Below are 27,457 nucleotides of genomic sequence, written 5' to 3'. Positions count from 1 at the left end.
CTACCTAAATAATTATTCTGTGAACAGTTCTTAAAAAAAATATTAATAATAATAAAAAAAAAAACATTTATTTTTCTTATTTTTTTCCCCTTGTGAAGAACGTTTTAACAATATATCCTGTAATATCTCCTCTTTAACAACCAACCAGCCTCCTCTCACATGTTCCAATAAGACCAACGTGGTTGAATAAAGAAGAGCATGCTGTCTGGAACATCACAGTCTCTGATAACAATTAGATAAATTATTGTCAAGTCTGCCATTTTCTCAAGTTGCTCTATATTTCCTGAAGTTTGCCAATAGGCCTTTTGCCGAAGTTATTTCAAAAAACACATTACCCTGTAATGTGATCGCACTGTTTGTTCATCTGTACTGCAAGACATACAGAGCCTCAGTCAACATGGGAGGAGCTGGCGCGCTTTATTCACAGTTATTGGATCAATGGGAGGAGGTTCAATGTGAAGGGAAGTTTTAACCGGTCAAAGTTTGGATCCGCATTAGACGCTTCACACGCCTGACACGGGTCGATCGTTGCTGTCTCTAATCTCGGTAAACGAGGAGTCTTCCCTTTCTACACTTCTGGTGCGTAATTGCCTATTATCGGGACGAGGTACGGGCTATAAAACTCCCCATTTAAGAAGGGGTTGGCAGTCATGGAAAAGTAACTAGAGAAACTCTGTATGTACTGTTTGTGAGCCCAGTAGATAAAAAAAGGCGTGGGGATTTAGTGGGGGTCAGCAGTTGCTTGTGCTTCTTATGAAATCTTGCACTAGGCTATCTTATACACAGTCCAAAGGTCTTCTTGAGTAGATATGTCTAGGGTTTATTACGCGCGTAAGCAAACGTGCAACCAAACAACCAAAGTTTAAGAACCCAAATTTAAGCTCTGCATCAGAAACCTGCTTCGCTTGTATCTGTTTATAAAAATGTTATCTAACAGAACCGTGAGCGTTTTGAAATGGGGGAGATGTGAGGCTTACACGGCGGTGTACCCCAAGGTTCCAGACAGGGTCTTGAACTTTTCTCCGCTGCTTTCCCTTTCTTCTCCTCATAGGAATCTTTCTGCATTCCCGGCGGCCCAAAGAGAACATCTACACGAGAAGATGTCCGAAAACGGAGCGTTACCCCGTCTGGGGAAAGTGCTTACCGTTGACACCATGAACCCCAACGTGAAGAAAGTTGACTACGCGGTCCGCGGTCCAATCGTTCAGCGTGCGGTGCAGATTGAGAAGGAGCTGAAAGAGGTATAAGCAGCATTGCTTACATCCTCGCAAACAAAGGTGCATTACATTACGCAAAAGTTTAAGCAGGCTGTAAATTCTGCAAGCATCCTGTAATTCTCTTGCGCACAGTCTGGAAGAAAGCATATCTGGAATTATAATAATAATGTGTTTATATGTGACATCATCTTAACCTTCGCTCTGAAGTGAAAATAGCTTCTTTTTTTTTCTTTTTTTGTGTGTGTGTGTGTGTGTGTGATTTGAATTACAGATTACTTTTGGGGTAGCAGTCTTGTCAGGCTAGTATTAAATACTGTTTTTGAATATAACTATTTTACTAAAGCACATTTTAGGTTACTTGACAAAAGTTTTCATGTGCATGTTCACTTAACCCCTTTGATCATAAACTGGCTGTTTCTACACTTCTTACTGGAAAAAATGCAATTTCATTCTTCTAGTAAACATCTTTACTGTTGTGCTTGAGGCTCACCTCAAAGACACTTTTAAAAGTGGGTTGCAATTCAAAAGCTTTGATTAGATAATCCAACAACAAAAAGTATGTCTCTCCGTCAATCTTTTTCCTCCTTTTTTTGGAACATTTATTAGGTCAGTGTTTGTGAAGCAGACTGCCATCGGTCATTAGTGAATAAGTCCACTCTTTGTTACTCATTCATAATTAGTTTGGCTACAGAAATCTCATAACAATCATCTTTTCTGCTGGCCATATGAGTGGTGCTGGGAGTAGTAGTGAACTCTGAGGTCATGCCCTTTGATAAAAGATCACAGTCTAGAGTCAGCACTGATTGTCATAGGAACAAAGAGCATCTCTGTTTGTCAAGTCTTTACTTCACTCTTTAAATTGGTGGCTGTATCTAAGTAAACTACAACACCTTCCAAGAACTAACACACATGGAAATTATATTAGATGTCAAACATCTGTTGCCACACAGTTGCAAAACAACAGATGATTCTGGATTATTCCTTCCAGATCTAGAATTTAACACACATTCGCACCAGAACATTTTGTGTTAGATATTTTGTTTTTAAATCATATTTATCACTCTTAAATCACATGCTCTATTTACAAAAACATGATCTAATAATTTCAGCTTTACATATAAACTTTTATTTCCCAGAAGTTTATTTTTTTCACAATCTTAAAAATCTATACAATGTTTGATAGGGAGCCAGTGCAGTGTTGACAGAACCGGGGCTAATATGGTCATACTTCCTGGTTCTAGTAAGAACTCTTGCTGCTGCATTTTGGATTAACTGTTACAATAATCTAACCTTGAGGTCATAAATGCATGGATTAATATTTCTGCATTTGACATTGAGAGCATAGGACGTAATTTTGATATATTTTTAGATGGAAAAATGCAGTTTTACAAATGCTAGAAATGTGGCTTTCTAAGGAAAGATTGCTAACAAATAGCACACCTAGGTTCTAAACTGATGATGAAGAATTGACAGAGCGGCCATCAAGTCTAAGACAGTGTTCTAGGTTATTACATGCAAGAGTTTTTTTGGTCCTATAATTAACACCTCTGTTTTTTCAGAATTTTGCAGTAAGAAATTACTCGTCATCCAGTTTTTATATCGACTATGCATTCCATTAGTTTTTCAAATTGGTGTGTTTCGCCGGGCCACAAAGAAATATAGAGCTGAGTATCATCAGCATAACAGTGAAAGCTAACACCATGTTTCCTGATGATATCTCCCAAGGGTAACAGGTAAAGCGTGAAGAGTAATGGCCCTAGTACTGAGCCTTGAGGTACTCCATATTGCACTTGTGATCGATATCATACCTCTTCATTCACTGCTACGAATTGATGGCGGTCATATAAGTACGATTTAAACCATGCTAATGCACTTCCATTAATGCCAACAATGTGTTCTAGTCTATGCAAAAGAATGTTGTGGTCAATATTGTCGAACGCAGCATTAAGATCCAATAGCACTAATAGAGAGATACAACCACGATCAGATGATAAGAGCAGGTCATTTGTAACTCTAAGGAGAGCAGTCTCAGTACTATGATACTGTCTAAATCCTGACTCAAAATCCTCACAGATACCATTTTTCTCTAAGAAGGAATATAATTGTGAGGATACTATCTTTTTTAGTATCTTTGACAGAAAAGGGAGGTTCAAGATCGGTCTATAATTAACTAGTTCTTTGGGGTCAAGTTGTGGTTTTTTGATGAGAGGCTTAATAACAGCCAGTTTGAAGTTTTTGGGGACATATCCTAATGACATATCCTAATGGCCGTGTTTTGTTTCGTATGGCATTGGTCAATACAAGATCAGTCACAAATAAGACTTTTATCCTAAATGACTTTTTTATGACGAATAATCTTGACTTTTTTATGCTGACTGAGACCTGGCTGAAACCAGGGGAAAATGGTGCTTTTACTGAGCCCAACAAAGATTTTATCTGTGAGTTTTCTGAGTTTTTGGATGATGTCATTCCAAAATTTGATAAGCTCCTGATCTGTGGGGCTTCAATATTCATGTCTGTTTTCCCTTAAAGGCTTTTGCTAATTATTTAAAAAAATATGTTAAACTCTTTTGGCCTTAACCAATGTGTAAACAAGCCAACACATAATCTAGGCCATACCTTGGATCTTATTATTTAACTTTTAGTTTCAGTCACAGAAATATTAGAATCAGGTTTTTCAGATCACTTTCCCATTAAATTTGAGATCACTGTTCCACAACCTCCTAAACTTGTACTCACTTTCTAAGCGTCGCTGTTTCACACCCTCTTCAGCTGGAGAGATTGCTTCGAAGTTCATGGGCTCTCATTTTTATGCCAAGAATGGTATGGTTCTTCCATTGTCCTCAGACAACATTCTCTCTGCTTTCTATTCAAAAACTGTAGAAATTCTATACACATTTTCCCCTTACCTTGTTTAAGTCTATACTAAACCTAAACCGGACCCCTGGTTAAATGACAACACAAGAGCCAGAAGGCAACATTGCAGACAAGCTGAAAGGAAGTGAAAGAAGGACAAATTGCAAGTTTCTCTGGGAATATTAATGGATAATCTTGAAGAGTATCAGTAAAGGTGGCAAAGATGGATTATCTCTCATCTGTCATAGTTAACAGCTGTCATGTACCTAAGGTCTTATTTAACACTATAAGCTCTGTTTTAAATCCACGTATGTTAGCTTTGACAGAGGCTTCAACCAGTATGTGTGAGAAGATTTTATGTTACTTTATTGATAAAGTAGTTTCAGTTAGGAAAAAATGCCAGTGTTGTTCTTAGTGAGTTTGTACCTGCTGATCCTTTTTACTTAGCTGTCTTTGGGGAATTTAAACCTATCTCTTTGTCGTTTTTACATTCTTTGGCCTAGATTACTCACGTTTTAAAAATTTTGGCACATTCCCGGAAGCATTTAAACATGCCGTGGTCAGACCCCTGCTTAAAAAAAACAAATCTTGATCCTAATTTTTTGTCGAATTTTAGACCAGTCTCACATCTGTATTTCATTTCGAAGGTGTTAGAAAAGCTTGTTTTTAATCTGTTACAAGCTTTTCTAAAACATCATTCTGTGTTTGAGAAGTTTCAATCTGGTTTTATATCATGTCATAGCACCGAATCGGCACTGTTAAGTGTTCAAAATTATATAGCATTATCTGTTAATTCAGGGGATCCTACTTTATTAGTGCTCCTGGATTTAATGGCAGCATTTGATACAGTGGACCATTAAATTCTTTTTGCACCTCTTGAGCACTGTGTAGGCATTCAGAGCTCCGCACTTAAATGGTTCAGGTCATATTTAACAAATAGGAGTTTCGCTGTTACAATGGGAGATTGTTCATCATCGTCTGCTCCCCTCTATTGTGGAGTGCCCCAAGGTTCAATTCTGGGCCCCACCCTGTTTTCTTTATATATGTTGCTACTAGGGGCTATAATAAACAAGCATAATCTCTCATTTCATTGTTATGCAGATGATCTGCAGATTTACCTGCCTTTAAAATCAAATGACAGTGTCGCATTAAACAGCTTGCAAAATTGCATTAATCAAATTAAGCTGTGGCTTTCTCACAATTTCCTTACTTTAAACGAAGATAAAACTGAATGCATTGTCTTCAATACAAGATGCATGTCAGTAAATATAAATTTAAGTTTGGGAGCTTTGACTCCATGTGCCAAACAAACTGTCAGGAATTTGGGCGTGACTTTCGATTGCGGCATGAAATTTGATACACAGATTAGCAATGTGGTAAAAATGAGCTTCTTCCAACTTTGTCTGTTGAGTAAAGTTAAGCCTTTTCTTACAATGCACGATTTGGAAAGAGCTTTACATGCCTTTATTAGTTCAAGGCTTGATTATTGCAATGCTCTTTATTTCGGTCTAAGTCAAACATCTCTTTCCCGTCTGCAACTTCCCGTCTGCTGCTGCTTGCTTTTTAACAAGTACACCTAGAAGAGCACACATTACACCGGTTCTAGCTACTCTCCACTGGCTTCCTGTGCGTTTTAGGATTGATTTTATTGTTTGTTTTAAAGCTCTGAAAGGGCTAGCACCTGAGTACCTGTCTGAGCTTTTAACTCTGGGTGGACAAAATCAGCGGTTGTGGTCTTTTGATCAACGCACTTTACAGGTCCCAAAGTCAAAGGATAAATAGTGGGGTGATAGGGCATTTGCTGTTGCTGGCCCTAAGCTTTGGAACAAGCTCCCCCCTGACATGCGCACTGAAACAGACGTTGTACTTTTTAAAGACAAACTTAAAACGTATTTGTTTAAATTGGCATTTGATACGCAGTAGCGGTGTAACACTGTAACATTTTTCCTGTGTCCATTGATGATTTTAAGTATTTATATATAGCTTATTGTTTTATGTTTCATAATTCTGTTTTCCTTTCCTTTACTTTTATTCGAATATTGTGTTTTGAATTATGTGCTATTTTATCTGATGTGAAGCACTTTGGACACCTTGTGGCTGCTGTAAAAGGCTATAAAAATAAAGTTTGATTGATTGACAATGAGGAATTAAAAATAGTCAGAAGAGGATCTATGACTTCTGGAAGCAGCTCTTTTAGGAGCTTAGATGGAGTAGGGTCTAACATACATGTTGTTGATTTAGATGATTTAACAAGTTTATACAATTCTTCCTCTCCTATTGTAGAGAAAGAGTGGAACTGTTCCTCGGGGGTCTATATTGCACTATAGTCTGATGTGAAACTGTAGCTGACGGCTGAATGGTTAAAATTGTATCCGTAATAGTATCTATTTTAGAAGTAAAGTAGTTCATAAAGTAGTTCACTTCATCTACAGCGATATCATTGACTTGATTGCAAATAAATGCACAGACACTATTTAACTGAACAGAGATGACTTAACTGAATTCAATGATGAACTGCCTTTAACTATCATTTTGCATTATTGAGACACTGTTTTCGAAATGAATGTTGTTCAGTGCTTTGACGCAATGTATTTTGTTTAAAGTTCATAATTGCTGCTGTGATGTTGGGAAATGTCAACACTTGTTGATGCTTTATTTTTTGTTAATTTAGCCACTGTGTTGAATAAATAACTGGGGTTATTTTTGTTTTCATAAGAAATGAAAATGCAGTATAAAAATATGAATTACTACTAATAATAATCATTTTTAAACCCATGATAATCTAAACAATGCATGAAATAAACCATTTCAGTATTGTGTGACAATGATTTAATCTAGTTTTTATACAAATTACAAATGTCACACAATAATTTCAAATCACAATAAATTTGCCCGAGCCACATACAAAAAGGCTTTTGCTTAGATGCAAGGTACCAGCAGTCACAGTGACAAATCCACACACACATGGTTAGACACTGCAGGAACAAGTTCTGCAAGAACAATGAGTCAACACACTCTATTAAATTCCTTCGTAATTAAATTGTGAAAGAGTTCAATCACATCCTACTCTCATTGCTGTCATAAAAACTGTTTTCCAGGAATCACATGTTATAATAATGAAACCAAGATTTTTCAGCACAATCTGTTGGGGGATTTCTTGATCTAGCAAAGAATATGCACTGGGTTTTAGTTTTTGGCACCTGCAGGTCCATTGGTTTAAGGTTTCTGGCAAAGACATGCATGACAAAGGTGGCCTTCACCTAATACTGTGCAAATCTATTTTTGACTTCCTGCTTGCTTTCTCTCATTTACTTACCTCGTCTCACTCCTATTTTTCTTAACCTCTTAAAGACTATTTGATGCAGTCTCTTTCACTTTGCATTTCTTTGGCTTTTTGTTTGTCTTCGTCTTTCAGCAAAGTTTTATTGGTATGTAAAAGATTACAACACTGCAAAAGCGAGTATACTCCATAGTATCCATGTAGTTACAAAGTATATGAACATACATCAGAGGTGAGCAACTCTGGCCTTTATAGTCCTCTGTCCTGCAGAGTTTAGCTGCAACCCTAATCAAATGCACCTGAAAAAAATCTAACCAAAGTCTTCAGGACTACAATAGACAATTATAGTCTGATCTGTTTGAGCTAACTCTGCAGGAAAGTACACTTCGATGCCCAGCGGTGGTATTTTCTAAGTCCAAAGATGAGGTTTCTTAAAGGAGTTAGGGGCACAGGAACAGGAGAGTGAGTGTATCATTGAAATGCAGAGTGCACAGTATGCATATGCTTATTAACATTCAGTGGACACCTTACTGTAAACAATTAGCATTTATTCATAAAATGGCCATTCATAAATTGTTCCAGATTTTTTTTTTCATAGCTCATACAGAATATATCAGAATTAAAGTTTTGTTGCTCTTAGTCTAGGCCAAGGACTCTTAGCTTTGTGTCCATCTGTATGGTAATCAATAATCAACATCAATAGTAGAGCCTTTCAAATATAATATCCACTGCTGGTTTTTGCTGGAGCTGGAACTGAAACTGGCGACTTCCTTAAAAACACAACAGTAAAAAGTCACACCCAGAATGTATTACATAATTATTATTATAAGAAAAAAATAAGGCGAAAAATAGAGTAAAATTTCTCTGGAGTGATGTGGTGTACAACAAAAAATAACAAAAACAGGTGCGCAACCAAAAATGTAAAAAAGTGTAAAGTCAGCACACTGTTTACATTTAATTTAAAATAGCCTTTTAATCTTGCAGTTTGTTTAACACCTTTTGCACCAATTATAGTTACCATGTTATTTTTTTTACCCTGCACTTTATATGCTGCACTATATCTTTAATGGATATGCTGCTATAAAAATGCAGATCATCAGTCATATGTTGACTAAACGAATGGCAGTTATGTGATAACGTAGGGCAAAGCCAGCTGAAATAACTACAGAAATGCTTCGTGAAATCTGACCTGCTGTCCCTCATGCTTCATACTGCGGAAGTCTGCGTGACTCACTTTTACAAGTATGAATACCTCTTTCAAACACAAACCATTTACCTTCTGCTCAAAAAGGATCATTTCTTCATGGGCGGTAGACACACAGCTACATCTGATTGGCTGCCATTTACAACCATCTTCCCTTTGTGGCCAATAGCTAAAGAGATGGGAAATAATGCTTTCCGTCTTCTTTGGGGAGGTAGGAGTTTCTGGTAGATGCAGCTGGTTCTGTTGGACAGAGACTCAGTCTCGCCATAATGAGACACAGATGTGCAGCTTGCAATCCAATCCCACCCATACCAACTACTGGGAACACCGCTGTTGTTCGTTGAATTCAAGACAGCTGGAGCCTGAGGGAGAGGATGACATGTGAGAGAATGAAAGAGCCATAATCAAGTGCAAGTACAATTTCAGCACTAAGTCTATATTGTATAACACACATATAGCATGCTGAACTTTTTTGCAAGAATGCCTATTGTGAAATAACAAAAATATTGGCATGTACTACATTGCTTTTGTTTAGAAGATGCCTATCAGGTGTGATTTAAATTAAACAAGCAGTGACAGTCTTTCATTGCTTTCATAGTTTTCATTGCTGTTCTACTTTAATTACACAGCTTATGTTCCAAATTATACACATAGGTTGAGTGTCATTTTAGACATTCACTCCAGAAATGCTTAATTATAGCTGAATAGACAAAGTTCATTTCAGTTCATTTCAGTAACACCTTGAAGAAAACAGGACGTTAAGTGTAGAACAGTGTGAAGAATAAACTACACTGTCAGAACAACCGGGTACTGTGATAGAAAACATTAGATTTTTGATATTGACAAGATTTTGTCAAATACTAAAAGATTTCCTGCAACCAACTCAAATTCAAAGGACAAATGAGAAATAAAAGAAATTTACAAACCATGTATAAATGTGTTAGCCAGCAGAGTAAACATGTTCAGGGAGTTTCAAACGGTTATTAGGACATATTAAATAGTTTAAAACGTGAGTTTTAAAAATGAAAAATGAAAAGTTGTATCATATCGTTCAAAACCTGTATGACTCTCTTTCTACTGAGGAATACAGAATAAAATTATTTTTTAGGAAAGCTGGTAATCAAACCGTTTTGGTGACCATTTCTCAAAATATCTTCTTCTATATCTTATATAGTATTTTTTTTTTTTTTTTTTTTACAACTAATATTTACACGTAATATCAGCTACAATCTGGCATTGGAAATATATTCTTTTATGACAGGTTGATTGCTTGAACCTATTGCACTTTTTAAATTCAAGTGTTATGGTTGAGTTTCTTTGTGTGGAGAGTTTCTTTTTTCTGTTCCCGTTTCCCCAATATACTCTCACGGCATTTTGCTACAATTATGTGTTTGTTACTATGTTGCAAATTTGTGGCAAATTTTTATGAATATGTGTAATTTCATTTGTACATTTCTGGTTTCATTAGTACTTTTGTTATTATATTATTAAAATACTGTATTTGCATCCAACTCTCGCTCTGGCAATTTCCCGCATGACACCTAGAAGTCTGACTCTAATTGTATAGCGTGGTATAAGATTGGAATCCAGGAACACCTTCTTGCTGATCATGTAAGGACCTGCTCTAGCTGCAAGAGTTCACATTCATGACACATTTTTACAAGAAGGTTTTTGACCATTTTACAAGTTGCAACACTGACTATAACGATTTTTATAAAACAAACATTATTTCTATCATTTGTAGAACAGCCTATATAGTTTATAAGGTGTGTGATATTCTCTCAGTGAGAAATTCACACATTTACACATTTGTTACAACTAGACTTCACAAATGCAATGTCTTTATCCCACACATTCAGTGTTTGAATAGGCTTTCACTGATTTCTTCTATCATTTTCTTAAGCAGGTAATTTGTTAAGCGGAAAAATCCTCGGATCACAGAAAAACAAGTTTTATTTTCTTTTTCTGTCCGAATGGTGTGTTCCACTCCGGAGAGAACAACATTTTTGGAAAAACAAGGTGCCTGTGTGTTGCAATCAGCATGCAGCGAGAGTGACAAGGATGTTGTTTGTGAGGCTTCAGCTGCACAGTCTGTTAAAGTGCTTTTGAAATCAGTAAACAGAAAGAATGGGACACAGAAGGGGACTGGGTGAACCCCTGCCATCAGCAGTACAACTGACCCTTGCTGCTTGTTTGTACGCCAGATACGACATGTAAACAACATTTTAGCCCTCTGCTAATCAGACGAATTCAGAGGTCAAATGAAAATCACAAAACTCATCTTGCACAGTTGAGGAATGATCTGCTGTTACTTTTCTAAGCAATCAGATTTAAGGATTTTCCTGCATGGTGAAATTTTTTTTTTTTCCTTAGAATCACATTGAAGATGAAGCTTGAGTTGCAAATGTCTGAAATGTTGGATGGTAGAAGAAAGCACAGTCCCTATGCCTAAAAATTGTTTTATTAAAAAAATCCACTTTAATGTTCACCAACCAATCAGGTAGAGCCTTCACCATGAGTATTAATGTTCCAACATTTCAGTTCACACCCGGGCCATATCATAAGGTGTAGTCAACTTTGCCTGTGCCTGAAAATGCATAATGTGGCATTAGTGGGACTTGAGGTGTCAGAATAAGCATGAAACACGTCATTGTTGTCAACAGCCTATTCTCTACCCGGCATGCACTACTTCAAGTCAGATGCCAGTCAGTCTCTTCAGTGCCGCATTAAGTTAAACACACCTATTGAGACTTGTTGGTGAGCACTTTTGACTTGGCCACCCAGAACACTTTACCATCCACTTACCAACCTCCCTGAATACCCTGGCAACCACAGCAAACACATTCGCAACTGCTTAGCAATGACTTGGCATTTCCTCAACTTTGCATGGCAAAAAGTCATAGCCATAGTCTGCAGATTTTGGACAGCTGCAATTGGAAGGTTTAACAGAAAATCATTTAGCGTGTGATGAACACAGACTTTGATTTTAGAATTTATTTATTTATATATATATATAGACCTTTTTTTTTTGGAGGATTTCAAACATGTTTGGTTTTTGAGCCAGTTTTATAACACACTGCTTTCATTTGTCACCTGTCTTCTTACACTGAGGTGCATGAGTTTTGTCCAAGTTTTTTTTGTATGGAATGACTTGAATTTATGTTTTTTTTTTATTCTATTACAGGGGGTCAAGAAACCTTTTGAAGAGGTCATTAAAGCAAACATCGGAGATGCTCATGCTATGGGGCAACAGCCAATCACCTTTTTTCGACAGGTACAGTACCTACAGTACCGCAACTCCCTATATGCAGAGTACTCAGTCTGTGTAGGACACCTCCCATTCGCCATTCTCCCATCATGTTTGCAGCTGAATGTTCATAATTGATGGATGGACATATATGCCCGGGTAAAGGTCATCAGCAATCCGGCACAGAGAAAAGAAAACTAAAGAAAGTAAAAAAAAAAAAAAAAAAAAAAAAAAAAAAAAGTTACATGCGATATAGGTATAAACTTTTCTAATGTCAGAAGCATTTGAGGAGAATAACTTACAGTCATAAATAAAACTGTAATTGTTCATCTAGGTGTCAGCTATAATGCATAATGGAATTGAATGTTTGATATTTATGAAAATAAACTGCAAATATGTAAATTATGCTACTTTTCACATGGGCTCAAACGCAGATTTGAAGCTCAATAGCATTTGAGGAGAAAGACTTGCAGTCATAAAACAATTGTAATGTGTTCATTTAGGTGTCAGCTACAATGCACACCGTATAAATTTTTAATATATATAAAAATAAATTATAAATCATTTAGGTAAAAACTAGGCCCGTTTATCACTTTCAGCCACATTCCTGTGAAAGTTTTTTTTTTTTTTTTTTGGGTTCCCTTACAAAAAAATTACCCATGGTTTTAACAATAACAGCACAAATCATCGTTCTTGTAGCCATGGTAATTGCAAATAAACGTCTCTAGGTTACGAATGTAACCCTAGTTCCTCGAAGGAACGAGATGCTGCGTCGAGCGCTTTGGGGAAACGCCTTTGGCAAGATCAACTCTGAATATCGCAATCTGTCCAATGGAAGAGCGTGACGTCACAGGCGGGATGACATGACGATGTGCCAACGCTGCCAGACTATGCTCACACTGGACACATACAATTTAGCTTCTCCTGGTCTGGCTACCGAAAGGGAGGATGGTAGAAGGCCTGCAATACTATAGGCTGTGGTGTAACAGAGGGAAATTTGGGAATATAACCCGCTCGAGGGTATAAGAATGCTTTGGCTATACCAGGGGCAAAGTCTACGTAGTTAGGGGCCACCGAGAGGGCCTGAAGGTCTCCAACTCTCTTTAGAGACGTAATTAACAGGGTCAAGCTGGCGGTCTCTGCACCATGAGGTGAAGAGTTTCCACCTCAGGGCGTACAGTTTCCTCTTAGAGGGAGCTCTGGATTGGAGGAGGGTCTCAACAACCTCAGTTGAGAGACCTGAAGCTATGAACTGAGCCCCCTCAGGGGCCACACCCGCAACTTCCACAGCTCTGGGCGAGGGTGGATTATATTGCCCTGCGCCTGAGAGAGTAGATCTGTCCTGATTGGAATCTCCCATTGAGAGCCGTCGAGGAGAGAGACCAGATCTGCGAAGCATACTAGCAACAGACGGACCCCGTCCTGGCGTACTCTCACCAGAACTCCTGGGAGCAGAGCGATGGGGGGAAAGGCGTACAGAGGAAGCCTCGGCCAGGTCTGTGTCATGGCATATAGTGCCAGTGGAGCTGGGTGAACTAGAGAGAACCAGAAGGGACATTGCGATGTCTCTTGAACCACGAAGAGGTCCACCTGAGCTTTGCCAAATATCTGCCATTCCCCGGGCCTCGGCCCCTGTCTCGACAGCTCATCTGCTCCCACATTCAATCTCCCTGGAATATATACTGCTCTTAACGAGAGGAGTTTCCCCTAGGACCATAAGAGGATCTGGTATACCAGCTTGTATAAGGGGTGTGAACGCAGACCTCCCTGGTGATTGATATAAGAGACCACTGATGTGCTGTCGGTGCGCACCAACACATGATGGCCTCTCAGGTCTGGGAGGAAATATTTCAATGCTCGATACACTGCTAACATTTCTAGACAATTGATGTGCCATGTCAGATGGCGACAACTCCACAGACCGCGGGCAGGGTGGCCACTCATGACCGCACCTGCGTCTGTCACTAGTATTACACAGCGACCAAGAGCTCTCAACACCGGGCCATAACTGGGAGTGACACTCGCGTGAGACTGCTGCGCCCTGAAACACTGGCAGGGTTGGCAGACCGGCCTCCAGAGGGCACTGGGGTGAGACGGGCACCGTATAATGAGATGGACACCGCTCTACCCCAGTAGGGGCTACCCTCAGGGTTACTGCGCCTCTGGCGTCAGGACCTTTTTGTCGAGGACTTCTGAGCTTCGATAATTGTATGAAGATCTGATTTCGCTTTGGAAGTCCCGACTCAGACTCAGCTTAGACCCTCGGTCCCGACGAGGGGGAGCATGAGTGGCAACGCTCTGCTTTTGAGCTTCTTGGTATGAGGAGCTTGTCTGTGGTGTGTGTATCTCCCACCCAGATAAGACGAGGGAGGAAACTCTGGAATGCCGCCGCCTGTTTGCGTGCCTCCTTGGAACCTGTCGAGGACAGTATTGACTGTGTCACCGAACAGGCCCGAGGCTTGAAGCAGGGCGTCCAGGAGGCAGACCCTGTCATGCTCTCTTATCTGAGACAGGGTCATTCATAAATGCCTCTCCGCGGCCACCAAGGCTGCCATAGAACGCCCAATCGTGTGAGCGGTCTCTTTGGTGGCGCGGAGGGAGAGATCAGCGGTCCATCTAAGCTCTGCAATATCATCGGACTTGATCCCCTCTCCCTCATCTACGTCTCTCAGCAGGTCAGCTTGATATGTTTGGAGGACGGCCATAATGTGACAGCACGCCCCCGCCTGACCTGCTGCCACATAGCCCTTGCCCATTAACATAGATGTCGTTTTTAACGGTTTTGTGGGCAAGGCCAGAGCCTTCAGAGACGACGCCGAACCAGGTGACAGATAGCTCGCAAGCATCTGCTCAACCCGGGGCATCGCTCTGTACCCTCACTCATCGAGCCCCGCGACATTGCCGTAGTATTGAGAGTTGGGGCCGAAGAGACAGGTCGAATAAGGGTGTTTCCATGATCTCGCTATTTCTTTGTGGAGATCGGGAAAAAAGGGAAGGCTCTGGGATGGAAGTGGCTGCCTCTGCCGCAGAAACCGCTCATCTAATTTACTTTTCTGTGGTTCTGATTTTTTTTCTGCAGGCCACTCGATTTTTAATTTATCAACTGCACGAGTAAACACCTCCAACAGCTCCTCACACTGGGGCGATAAGGGTGGCAAATCCCTACTAATAGTCTCCACATCCACCTCATCAGAAGAAGAGAGGTGGAGTGTCAATCCCTCGCCCTGGGGGGAAGAAACTGACGAGCGTGCTTCTGAACCCAGGGTTTGGGCACCGGATCTGGCAGATGAGGAAGGAGATAAGGACTGGCCCGTCTCCATACCCTCCGGCTCCCTTGAGAGCCGACTCAGCGTGCTTCAATCCCAGGCAAACCACGCATAAATCATGTGTATCCCCACCCGTGATGTAGCGTGGGCAGGGAGGAACACACAATTTATAGTGCGATCTGGATTCGCCCTTCATATGTCTGGTCTTAGCTTTGCTCTTAGGCATTATTTTGCTTTATTGGGACAGACAACAATAAATAAGACTCACAAGACAGACATTTTGACATGCACACACAGAGCGCTTGCTGAAAGACGCGAAGCTGAAGCCAGCTGCGTGGCACGTGCCTTTATAGCTTCCTGGTACCTACGTCACCCCGCCTGTGACGTCATGCTCTTCCATTGGACAGATTGCACACGATATTCAGAGTTGATCTTGCCAAAGGCATTTCCCCAAAGCGCTCGACGCAGCTCGAGTTCCTGAAGAGGAACCATGGTTTTGTTACTTCAAATACAGTAATAATTTACAAAGGAGTATTAATATACTGTAATATTTTTTGTTGTTGTTGTTGATATAAAAACAGACCTAAGCCATCAATAACAATGAGACTGATTGGTTAATAATAGCACTGTTAAAATACATAATGTAGGCAAATACAAAATCAACAATTTATGTACATGTTATTACAAATGCCTGCAAAGGGAGCCAAATGCCATGTAAGTGCTGCTGTTATACTTACAGGACAATCAAATCCTTGTTTAGGCTATAAAAAAAAGGCTAAATATTCACATAATCTTTCATTTTTGGCCACCTTTTTGCTATAGATGACACAGTCTTTATAATTTCTTCAACAAAAAAACGTGCATTTCACAACCCCTTACAAAAATAAACCATGGTTTTATCATAGTAAAACTGCTTAATTTCCCTTTTGCATGATTTTTGAATGCTTGAGACTATAAAATAGAGTCATAATAAAGTTATTACAATTGTAATTTGTAAATAATACAATTTATTCATTTACTTTTTTATTTGATTAAAGTTCTATTTTTACCCCTATAGTTAGGTGTTTATTCCATCATCATATTTGAGGAACGGGGGCACAATAATACAGTCCTGCTAAGGGCACCCATTTGGCCAGCAGCAGCCCTGGGTACCTGACTCCTCTCCTTTTGCTGACTAATAGTGTCAATGAATTATCTACTGTAGACGTTTCCAGTCATTTTCAGGTCCACTGCGCTTTTCAACTGTTCCATGCATTAACCAAAGTCAACAGTTTTACATTTGTAAGTAGTTTTACCATTTTTTTTTTCTAGATGTTTTATGTAGCCTCATAAGCTACTTTGTTTCTCTCTAGGTGATGGCATTGTGTACTTATCCACAACTACTTGATGACAACAAGTTTCCAGAAGATACCAAAAGTCGAGCGAGGCGTATTTTGCAATCATGTGGAGGAAACAGCATCGGTATGTGATGTGTGTATAATGAGAGTTTGCGTGAAATATCAAATGCAGAGGTACTTCTATGAAATATATGTGCTAAGAAAGTAAATATGGTCAGTTTTAATTTAATGTTTCATTTTAAAAATGCTGAAAAACTGAAAATTGTCACAATTTACTCACCTTGACATTATTTCTTCTGCATAACACACCGCACACACACACACACACACAAAAAGTCAGTTTTTTGTGTTTTTGTTGTTCATACAAAAAGAACCACTGGGGTCCAGTTTTATTTTGGACTCTATATTTATGAAAACAGCTGACACATTCTTCAAAATATAATCGTTTTGTGTTCCACAGAAGAAAAAAGTGGTGACCAGTTACAGGACTTAAATATACTTTTATGAGTACATTTTAACCAAAACACTTAATTATAAACTAAACAAGTGTAGTAATTGTACACTAGTGAAACCATTGATGTAACTCAGTGTGCAGTCAATATGTTACTATCCAAAAGTCCTCTGAGGTTTTGATGCTATATTATATGTTGTAAGGAAACTATTCCATATTGAAACATCCCTTTGGTCTGTTCCTTCTCTCAGGTGCGTACACAACCAGTCAGGGCATTGACTGTGTGAGACACGATGTTGCAAACTACATACAGCGTCGTGACGGTGGTATTCCGTCCGATCCTGATAACATCTACCTCACGACAGGAGCCAGTGACGGCATTGTGGTGCGTCAGGCAAACGCAAACACAGTTCTCTGTACACTTGTAAACTTGTGTACTCAGAAACAGTCCACCAGTTTTCAGCTCTGCTACATCCAGTATACTTATTTCATATAAGTAGAGCTTTTATTTTAATTCATGATTCAATATATCAGACTTAAGGTTTTTTACATTAAAAACAAATCCCATAATCTTACATTGAGCCTTCTAGATGTAAACAACCATTTAGAAACCACATGATAAGACCCCAACAACCGAGGAAATGTAGAAATGTAGTTTTATAACTTATGGTCATCTTATTTCTTGTTGTCTTTTAGACCATACTGAAGCTGTTGACCGCTGGGGAAGGTCGTACACGGACAGGGGTCATGATTTCTATTCCTCAGTACCCTCTTTACTCTGCATCTATAGCAGAGCTGGGTGCTGTTCAGGTCAATTACTACTTGAATGAGGAGAAGTGCTGGAGTCTAGACATTAGTGAGCTACAGCGCTCTCTACAGGCAGCCAGGGAGCATTGCATCCCCCGTGTACTGTGCATCATCAACCCTGGCAACCCCACTGGTGAGCCGGTGTAATGACAGTATGATATGAATAAATTACCCAAAAATATTTTCAAATATAAAGCTTGCGTTTTGAATTGCAGTAAAATTTTCACTATAATTTTGCAGCTTTGGTGAGCAAAACGTTCTGCATGCTATAATAAACCAAAACATTGTTTAATAACTAATGTGCAAGTTTAATTACATCTGCCCGTTTTTTTCTTATCTTTTTAAAATGATTTATAAGTTTTATTTCCATTTTATAAATATTTTTTTACATTCTTTCAATAGGTCAGGTACAAAGCAGACAATGTATTGAGGATGTAATCAAATTTGCAGCCAAAGAAAACCTCTTCCTAATGGCTGATGAAGTAAGTTGATACTGTTTACACCATATTATATAATTCTATAAACTCTGTATTAACATCAAGTGCACCCCTAGCATCAGCATCTACAGGCAGAGAAGTGCACCCTTAAATAGTCATACATGTTTTCTTTACAAGCACTAAATATTTATCTTACTGCTCGTCTCCTTCATAGGTGTATCAAGATAATGTGTATGCAGAAGGCTGTGAGTTTCACTCCTTCAAGAAAGTGCTGTTTGAGATGGGTCCAGAGTATTCAAGCAAAGTAGAGCTGGCATCATTCCACTCCACCTCGAAGTGCTACATGGGAGAGTGAGGACACGCTTATCACTTTTAATTTCAGATAGGAATACTTGCGCGTTCATCCAATCCATTCAATGTACTTTCTTTCTAACATTCATAAATAAACACACACACTTTTCAGATGTGGTTTTCGAGGAGGATACATGGAGGTCATCAACATGGACCCAGAGGTGAAGGCTCAGCTTACCAAGCTGGTCTCAGTGCGTCTGTGCCCGCCTGCACCTGGACAAGCCCTCATGGATCTGGTTGTCAACTCCCCTCAGCCTGGAGAACCTTCCTACCAAACCTTCATCAAGGTGCCTATCTTTCCATATTGCAGATTTTTTACCACAGCAAGCAGACAAACTAACATGGTGGTGTATGACTCTGGTTATAGGAAAAATTATTTTCAAGACACTGGGTCTCATTCATTAGTAGCTGCTGTATTAATGAGCACATGAGAGAAATTCCACAACATGTGCATCCACACGTGAATCTATTCTTAACATCTGATGTTAATGAATTTTGGAGTATTTCAGATGAGCGACCACATGCTTGAGGTTCCCTGTCAAGGGAACTTCGAACTGCGTCCTCTTAGGGGACACTTTGGGGAACACCTGGTCGTGACCCGTGTCTGAAGCATACTTTGAAAAACGCCAACGTGTTGGCCGGCGACAGCCTCCGACGTCATTACCGGCGCGACTATAAATACACACCCGTAGGACCCGTCACTTATCTTCTTCGTCTTCATTGACTGTTCTACTAACAATCTCTATGAGTTTCCTTTACTGTTCTACTAACAAACTCTGTGAGTTTTCCTCCGCCCCCCCGGGGCGTGGCACCCACCGCAGAGTGGGACCCGCATGTGGGAGGCAGGCGCGCTGCGGTTGTCCATCCCACACCCCCTCCCGAGGAGCCTGGCTCATCATTAGAACTGCCACAGCAATGCAGGGAATTTCATGGATGTCCGGCCAGGTCACCCTGAGGGGTCTCCTGGCCGTTTAGTGACGTCGAATGGGAAGGTGGAGGTGGTAGTTACGGAAGTCTTTCTGTATGTACTGCCTCAGGTGATGCTCCCCTCGTTTGAGGTTTGGAAAATTGGAGCTGGCCTCTCCGGTGCGAGCCGGCGCCTCTGCAATGCTTAGGAAACTTTCAGTACACACTAAGCCTGTGTACTTATCTCAAAACCACATGGTGGTCAGTGTGCACGTGAACACTGTGCTGGTGAACACTTTGCGCACTATCTGTAATCCACGTTAAGTGGTAAGTGTGCATGCAAAACTCTGCGCACTTTCTGAAATCCTGTACGGTAGGGGTTACGCGCTCTGCTTCGTTCCCTTTCTTAAGATGATTAGCCCTGGGTTCCTTGGGCTTCATTCAACCAGTGTGTCTTTGTTATACGCCTCAAGCATCGCTTCCCTTAACATGAGGGGCTGTTTGGGCAATTCTCATGGTAGTTTAGCAGCGCTCCCCTTTTCCAAAAGAAAAAGGGTCACCTATAAGAGTGCTACTCTGAGCTCGGAGTCCTCCTCTCATATGAGACTGAATTCTCGTTTTTTTCGCCAGAGCGCTCCAGTACTACATACTGATTTTGAGATGCACTGTGAGAGCAGACATCCTGTTGAGGCAGGGGAAGAGGATAGGGGAATAGCGCCTTCGCACCAAGGTAATGAAGCAGAGTTAGAGAGGTTGGCCAGACTTGGGTAGATCGGTTTTTCCTCTGGACGCCATTGTACAGGTGTGGCCGAAGCTTCATCTGTACATTTCTTCCTCCAATTGCTCTGCTCCTGGGCCATTCCATCTACGAGCTGCTCTATCAGAGTGCCACGAGAGCCCCTCCTTAGAACAGTATTTCTAATTCCATCCTATGGTAAGTGTGCACGTGAAGTCTTAGCACACTTTCTGAAATCCACACTGTGGTAAGTTCGCACGCTAGTACTCTGCGTTCTTTCTAAAATCCTATATGGTGAGGGCTTCGTGCCCTTTCTTAAGTCGGTTAAAGCCCTGTTCATCTTGGGCGCCACTCGACCCAGGTATCCTCTGATACCTATCTAGAACAGGGCGTTGCTACTAGAGAACTGTAGCCCCTGTGTGACAGGCAAGACTTGGTAAAAGACATGCTAGTTTCTTAGCCGTATCCCTTTAAAGGAATCTTTCGTGATTCCAAGCCTTCAGCTCTACCCCGGGCCGAGACCCTACAGGTAAGTTGGGTATGTAGCTTAGGCCTTTGGCCATAAGGGATAATGTCACGGACAGTCGTCGAACCGTCCCAGGGGCGAATCCCGGTGAAATGGTAGAGTTGGTACTTAGTGTTCGGCATGATTCTGGCCTGCACTCCCCTCATCATGGCGGCGTGGGTATACTGTTCCCCAAAGTGTCCCCTAAGAGGATGCAGTTCGAAGTTCCCTTGACAGGGAACGTCTCAGGTTACGAATGTAACCATGGTTCCCTGAGAGGGAACGAGACACTGCGTCCTCTAGCTCCCTGCCATGCTTCAGGACGCAAGCTTCACAAAGAAGATAAGTGACAGGTCCTATGGGCACGTATTTATAGTCGCCCTGTTATTGACTTCAAAGGCTGTCACCGGCCAAACACGTTGGCATTTTTCAAAGTATGCTTCAGACACGGGCCCCTATAAAGTGTTCCCCAAAGTGTCCCCTAAGAGGACGCAGTGTCTTGTTTCCTATCAGGGAACCATGGTTACATTAGTAACCTGAGACTTTTTCATTAAACACGCCAAAATCACAGGAACTGGTCAAACTTTTGAACGGCAGTGTATCGCAGTTCCCCCAAAAAATTTAAGCAGATTTAAGAATTGATAATTCTAAGAAATGTTTCCTTAGAATCTTAATGCATAATTCCATGTATTGCCATTACAGGAATACATAAAGTGCATTACAGTAGAAAACATTATAATTATATCTCACATCATTAATGCATTTTTGGGCAAATAAATGTTGCTTTTTTGAGCATAAGAGATTTCTTCCAAAAAATGTTAAAAGATCTTAATTATTCCAAACATTTGACCATATATATACACACACAAATGATAACAGAGACCAAAATCCAAAAACATTCAAAACAGAGACAATTTTCTGAATATTTTGTGTTCTGCTGAAGAAATGAAATTATTCAGGTTTGGAATGACATGAGGACGAGTAGATGATGACATAATTTTAATTTTTAGTGATTTAAATGTGAAAGAAAAGATGGTAGATAGGACAGACGTAGATATAGTTTTCAACTGCTGTACACTGTTTCCCATGTTTCTGCAAGAAAACCTGGGTTTCGCTCCCAGTTAGCTGTATGTATAATCCATTTAACCGTATTGGCTAGTATCCCAGTCTTCTTCCTTTTGTCAGTCCTCTTCCTCTGTCTTGTGTAGGAACGGACAGCCATTCTGAGTGCCTTGGCTGAAAAAGCCAAATTGACTGAGGAGATTCTGAATACAGTGCCAGGCATCAGCTGCAACCCTGTGCAGGGAGCCATGTACTCTTTCCCCTGTATCGCTCTACCTGAACGTGCCATCAACGCAGCCAAGGTCGGTTTGTGTCACTTGTTTTTTGTCTTCAGCTTGGTCTAGTTCACTTGGTTCATGGCTTGTTGTGTGTATGAATACAGGCGAAGGGTCAGGCTCCAGACATGTTCTACTGCATGAAACTTCTGGAGGAGACTGGGATCTGTCTCGTTCCTGGCAGTGGTTTTGGTCAACGAGAAGGCACTTATCACTTCAGGTGTGTGTGTCCTCAAGAGATTTGATGCTTTTTAAAAGTATTTGTTTTGGGGTGAAATGGATTAAGAAAAAGAAAAAGATTTAGGGTGAGATTTTTATTTTTTTAAATGAAACAAGCACAATGAAGTGGTCACTATAATACCCATAATACCCAGTTTCACTTTCACTTTCACCCATAACATGCATTTAGAAAATAGATAGTTTGGATTTTCTTTTCATGCTGACTTTATTACAGGGTTTTAGTAGGTCCTTACATTTAATTTAAGTTAAAGCCATAAAAAGTCTTAAACTGTATAAGAAAATCTTAATTATAATTTCAGGTGGTTTTAAATTTGGGAATGGAAAGGCCAGAATTGTGATATGCCTTAATGTGATGATTAAACCTCAAAAGACTATGTTTTCATATAATAAATATGAGTGCTGCAAGATTGCTGCATTGTGTTCTGCCTTTACCAGGGAAACTTATATTTTTCCCGTTCCGAAAGCGCCTCTTGGTGGCAGAGAATGAATGTGCATTTTCAATAAGCCATGTATTCCTGCAATACCAGAGGCTACCGTTTCAGGGCTGTGTAGTTTTTATAAGGGGTGTAAGAAAATATTGATACTTGTGAGTAGAGATCGACCGATATGGGTTTTTCTATAGCCGATGCCGATGCCGATGTTTAGAGGTCAGGGTCAGCCGATGGCCGATATGTGCTGCCGATTTTTAGGGCCGATATCTTGGAGTTTTCCCCTTGATTTGCATGCTAAAATGTCACACTAATAATAAGTGGATGCACAACTAATTTTTTATAAACTTATCATTTATTGAGCACTGACTTGAACCATCTCTCGAATGTTAATTTAGTGCACTGCACAGTATTAAAATAAAAAATTTATCCAAAGTTAACTAAACAAAGGCATCAGCTTCACCTTATTAATTTGTTTTTGGATTGACATTTTCATAGCCTAAACTTTAGAGGATTTGTTCTGGAGAGAAACTAATAACTGTTTTTATAATGTTTGGAAACATTTTGCTTTAGACTACAGGCATTTTAGCCTTCATTATTTTGGAAAATAATATGGCCAATAAAATGCGATGTGAGCCGTGACTTAAGTTTTTTTATTTATTTAATTCTGACAATTTTATACAAGTGTCTCCCGGCTGGCCTGGGAACGCCTCGGGGTTCCCCCGGAAGAGCTGGAGGAAGTGGCTAGGGATAGGGGAGTCTGGGTGTCTCTGCTTAGACTGTTGCCCCTGCGACCCGGCCCCGGATAAGCGGAAGATAATTGATGGATGTATTATACATTTAACTAAAGGATCCTGCAAGCACTTTCATTGATTCCCCTTTACTCATACTGCACAAAAATTGGTTCAAAAATGTTGAATGTTACATGGACTGATTATTGCAAATGCAGATTCCACTATCGCCTTGCTTACAGTATTGCAATGTATCGCAACAAATCGTATCGCAACCCATGTATCGTGATACGTATCGCCAGATTCTTGCCAATACACAGCCCCTAGTTTTTATTATTATTATTATTATTATTATTTTTTTTTTTTTTATGTGTATGTATGCTGTACAATATAGTGTGCCCATTGGTAAATTAATACATTTTAAATATTTGGAATACTAATACTAGTTCACAACATCCAGCAGCACAATGAACAGATTGCTGACATCGCCTCACACGCTCAAGTTCATGCCAGCTCTTACATTAAAAATAAGATGTAAAGATAAAAAAATGAATAGCTTCCATGGATCTAGCCTTTGCATCTGTTTGTTTGATGTTTGAATCAGGTCTCCTCTGTTGGAATCAGGCCCGTAGCCAGCTATGAGATCACATAAATCTTTCATGTTCAGAAATAAAATTTGTTCTCTGAATGATTAATTTGCTGTTAAACTACTCATATGAATGTCTGCATGACATTTATAATTCACTTAAGACAGTTTGCAAAAATGTTTAGCGTCCATGGTATGACAATGATCTCTGTGAGACTCTGCTGGAGTGAACAAGTCTTCAGAGAGTTGTGAGTGTGGGCTCTGTGTTGCCAAATCCAGCTATTATAAGCCGTTATTAAATCTGTGTTTTTCACTTAATTTGACTCTTTAGAAAGTTAATAAAGTAGGAATATTCAGTTTGGGGTCAGTGGTAGCTTTATCATATTTGCAGAAGTGATTTGAAGTAATTTTGGTTTATTCTATATTTATTTTTTCCGTTTTTGTTTGTTTAAATAGCAATATCTGCTTACAGGATAGCTTATTAAGGGACATGCAAAAATATTATGATATTATCTGTCAAACATGATCAACTCTGTCAGAAACAGAAGAAATTAACACTAGTGCAGAGATCTGTAAAATAAGTAGGTTGCAGAAGGTAACATTCATAAGACCACATAAAAATTATAACAGAAATATGGATTGTTGCATGAGTAATAAACAACTGATTAAATTATTCACCCCTGACTATAGTAAAGTATTAACATATAATTAGCAAATAATTATTTTGCAAATTGTCCAAGCTTCTCAACATATAAGAAATTATTAGAATTTAGAGGCTATATGCAATATTTGCAAAAAATGTAGCCTGTCAAAATGAGATGAAAAATAATATTTCAGTGCTTTTGTTTTCGCTTGCAAAATATCAGAATCAGAATGATAAATATTTCTGTTCTCTTGTAAATTTTGTCCTTTATAATTTATATATTTATGTATATACTGCATTTTATATATAATTTATACATTTATGTATATACTGAAAACATTTAATGCAGTCTTGGTGAGCATAAGAAACATTAACAAATCCTAATGTTTACAAACTTTCGACAGGTATTGTATATATATTCTGACATTAAATAGAACTTCTCTATTTATATCCTCTCCATTCCTCTTCTGTGTTTTTTTGTTTCACCAGGATGACCATCCTTCCTCCAACAGACAAGCTCAAGATTTTGCTCAACAAACTGAAGGAATTCCATCAGAAATTCACCCAGCAGTATTCTTGACCCAGTTCAGCTCGACCAATTACAGCCTTTCTACTACAACTTACTGACTAAAAGTGCTAAAATGCATTGTTCACATCTTAATGTTTGGTCAGAATGTGGCCAAATAATCACTTGGGCCTTGATGGACAATAATCTTCACCTTTACCTCTGCATATTTTTATGCCTTGTGCTAAAGATGAATTAATATACTTTAAAACTTGAACTTGATATGACTGTTTTAACATCCAGCGGGTAGACATAACATGACTTGATTACTCATTTCACAAGATTTTAACAAAATTATGACATCCTGAACATCTTCTTGATGTGGTGTGATGTCTAATGTATGTATGGTGTGGTGCCTGAATAGTAAAATGAAAGTAATGGGCATTGACCTGATTTTGAAGTTTTCCCTTCAGTGCGTTGTGGTCATTGTAATTCTAAATGAATTCATGAATCAATGCATTCTACAACATTGCTGTATATGTAAATAACAGATGTATTATATAGCAGATATAATGCAATATAGATTAAAATTTTTGTGCCATGTGCTGTTTTAAAGGGTAGACACTTTTATTTTTATGCAAACTCCTCACCACTAGAGGACACACCACCACAGAAATCACACTTGATCATGTTTTTGAATTGAAGCCTTGTTTTGTAACACCTCTGTCTCTCTCCCACACACAGACACACTACTGAGAATCCCAACTGCTTCATTCTTTGATGGTGTCATTTTGTTAATGAGCTAAGAGGCATAATGGGATGAGATGAACTTTGAGAACTTTACATATCAGAACTTTTAAAAGCTAATGTCTCTCGTCAGCACTCTGTGAGACATGCTTTGATTTTTACTGCTACATTGACATTCCACAGCCATTTTCATCAAATTTTTGCACAAACACACACACAAAAAGAGTAAATGCAAAGCCACAAAAATATAATTGGTGGGATATAGATGCTGCATTGCCAAGTAATCGGTACAAGACCTTTGTTTGTCATGTGAAAACATTTAATCTGTTAAAGGAATTTCTAGTCTTAGTTTCCTCAGAAGAATAAAAGCAGATTTTAAGATGAAAAAGGAGGTTATCCTCTAATAAGTCTATCCAAACTAAACAGTACTGTCCCTGACCTCTGTCAGCCCATATTAGCAGTGGTGAGGCAGAGTTGGCTTTTTAATTAAGCAGCATCTTGTTCGTACCGCCCGCTGCCTTTGTCTTTGCACCTAACGACTACCTCTAAATGCTGCCTCTGTTTGATCTTGATGTGCTTGTCTTAACAGGGAGTGACAGCATTAGCAGAGGCAGAAATCGAATCTACCAGCTGCTCAAAGATGAACGTGGCATGAAACAATCATGCTTCCAGAATGTTTTTGCACATCACAGTTCTTTAATGAACATGTTTACATCTGTGCTCTCAATACACATTTCTTACCAAAGCAATAAATCCCACCATCATCCAACCATAGACCTATATGGAGCACGCGGTCCAAAAGTCTGAAAACACACTGAATATGAGTTCATCTTTTTATTTTTCAATCAAGCTTTTGACCAAAGAAATACTTTAGAAACATTATATATAAATAATGCATTATAACACTATAGCTTTCTTTTTTTAGCTAAAGTTTTTTTATAGCACTTTTCACAATACAGATTTTGTCAAAGCAGCTTTACAGTAGGGAAACAGTGTGTCAATACAAAGGGACAATAGTAAACACTCAATTTTCAGTTAAAGGCAGTTCATCATCGAATTCAGTGATGTCATCATCCAGCTCAGTTCAGTTTAAATAGTATCTGTGCAATCAAGTCGACGATATCGCTGGAAATTAAGTGTCCCCAACTAAGCAAGACCGAGGCGACAGTGGTAAAGAACCAAAACTCCATCGGTGACAGAATGGAGAAGGCTCAGTCGGGGTGCAATTCTTTTCTGGCCAGATGAACCAGCAGTTTGATCCATGCTACGGCAAAGAAGGGACTTTTTAAAAACGTAAAAAAAAAATATATATATTACAGGTCTAAAACTTTTGAACAGCACTAAATATATATTGAATTTGATTGACTGAGTGGCATTCCTACATCACTGGGACTTTTCACTCTTTGCATCACTACACTAGTCTGTTTGTGTGTCCAGACAGACTGTGATGAGTCTTAGTTCTGCAGTTATAACAGTAAGATTTTTCAGTGACTCTTTATGCGGGTTAAATTTTTAATTCAGTTATATTTAAAATCACGTTGGCTGCATCCAAATAGGTATACATCACAACAGTAGGTGAAGAGAATAGCACAACCAAATTCACATTATTCATAAAAAACATTTCCAAGTAAGATTCAGAA

The 27,457-nt window shown here is 39.3% G+C and overlaps 1 protein-coding gene across 5 annotated transcripts; it reads left to right on the top strand.

The window, feature by feature from the left end:
* The first annotated feature begins 426 nt into the window (after positions 1-426).
* LOC113114441 (alanine aminotransferase 2-like) lies at positions 427-25,685 on the top strand. 5 transcript variants are annotated; one of them, XM_026281382.1, is made up of 12 exons: positions 427-579; positions 1,052-1,241; positions 11,742-11,831; positions 16,423-16,531; positions 17,110-17,243; positions 17,555-17,798; positions 18,068-18,147; positions 18,317-18,453; positions 18,566-18,740; positions 21,809-21,964; positions 22,045-22,157; positions 25,055-25,685. In XM_026281382.1, exons 2-12 carry the CDS (start codon positions 1,101-1,103, stop codon positions 25,143-25,145), a joined length of 1,470 nt encoding a protein of 489 aa, XP_026137167.1. In that variant the 5' UTR covers positions 427-579; positions 1,052-1,100; the 3' UTR covers positions 25,146-25,685. The 5 variants fall into 5 exon arrangements, with proteins under 5 accessions (XP_026137167.1, XP_026137170.1, XP_026137174.1 ...); XM_026281385.1 differs by having other exon boundaries at positions 429-546; XM_026281389.1 differs by having other exon boundaries at positions 468-607.
* The last annotated feature ends 1,772 nt before the right edge of the window (positions 25,686-27,457 follow it).

Source organism: Carassius auratus, chromosome 2 (assembly GCF_003368295.1).
Source record: "Carassius auratus strain Wakin chromosome 2, ASM336829v1, whole genome shotgun sequence".
In the NCBI taxonomy this organism is placed as follows: domain Eukaryota; kingdom Metazoa; phylum Chordata; class Actinopteri; order Cypriniformes; family Cyprinidae; genus Carassius; species Carassius auratus.
The sequence above is the reverse complement of the archived record's forward strand: the minus strand, read 5'-3'. Positions and strand labels throughout refer to the sequence as shown.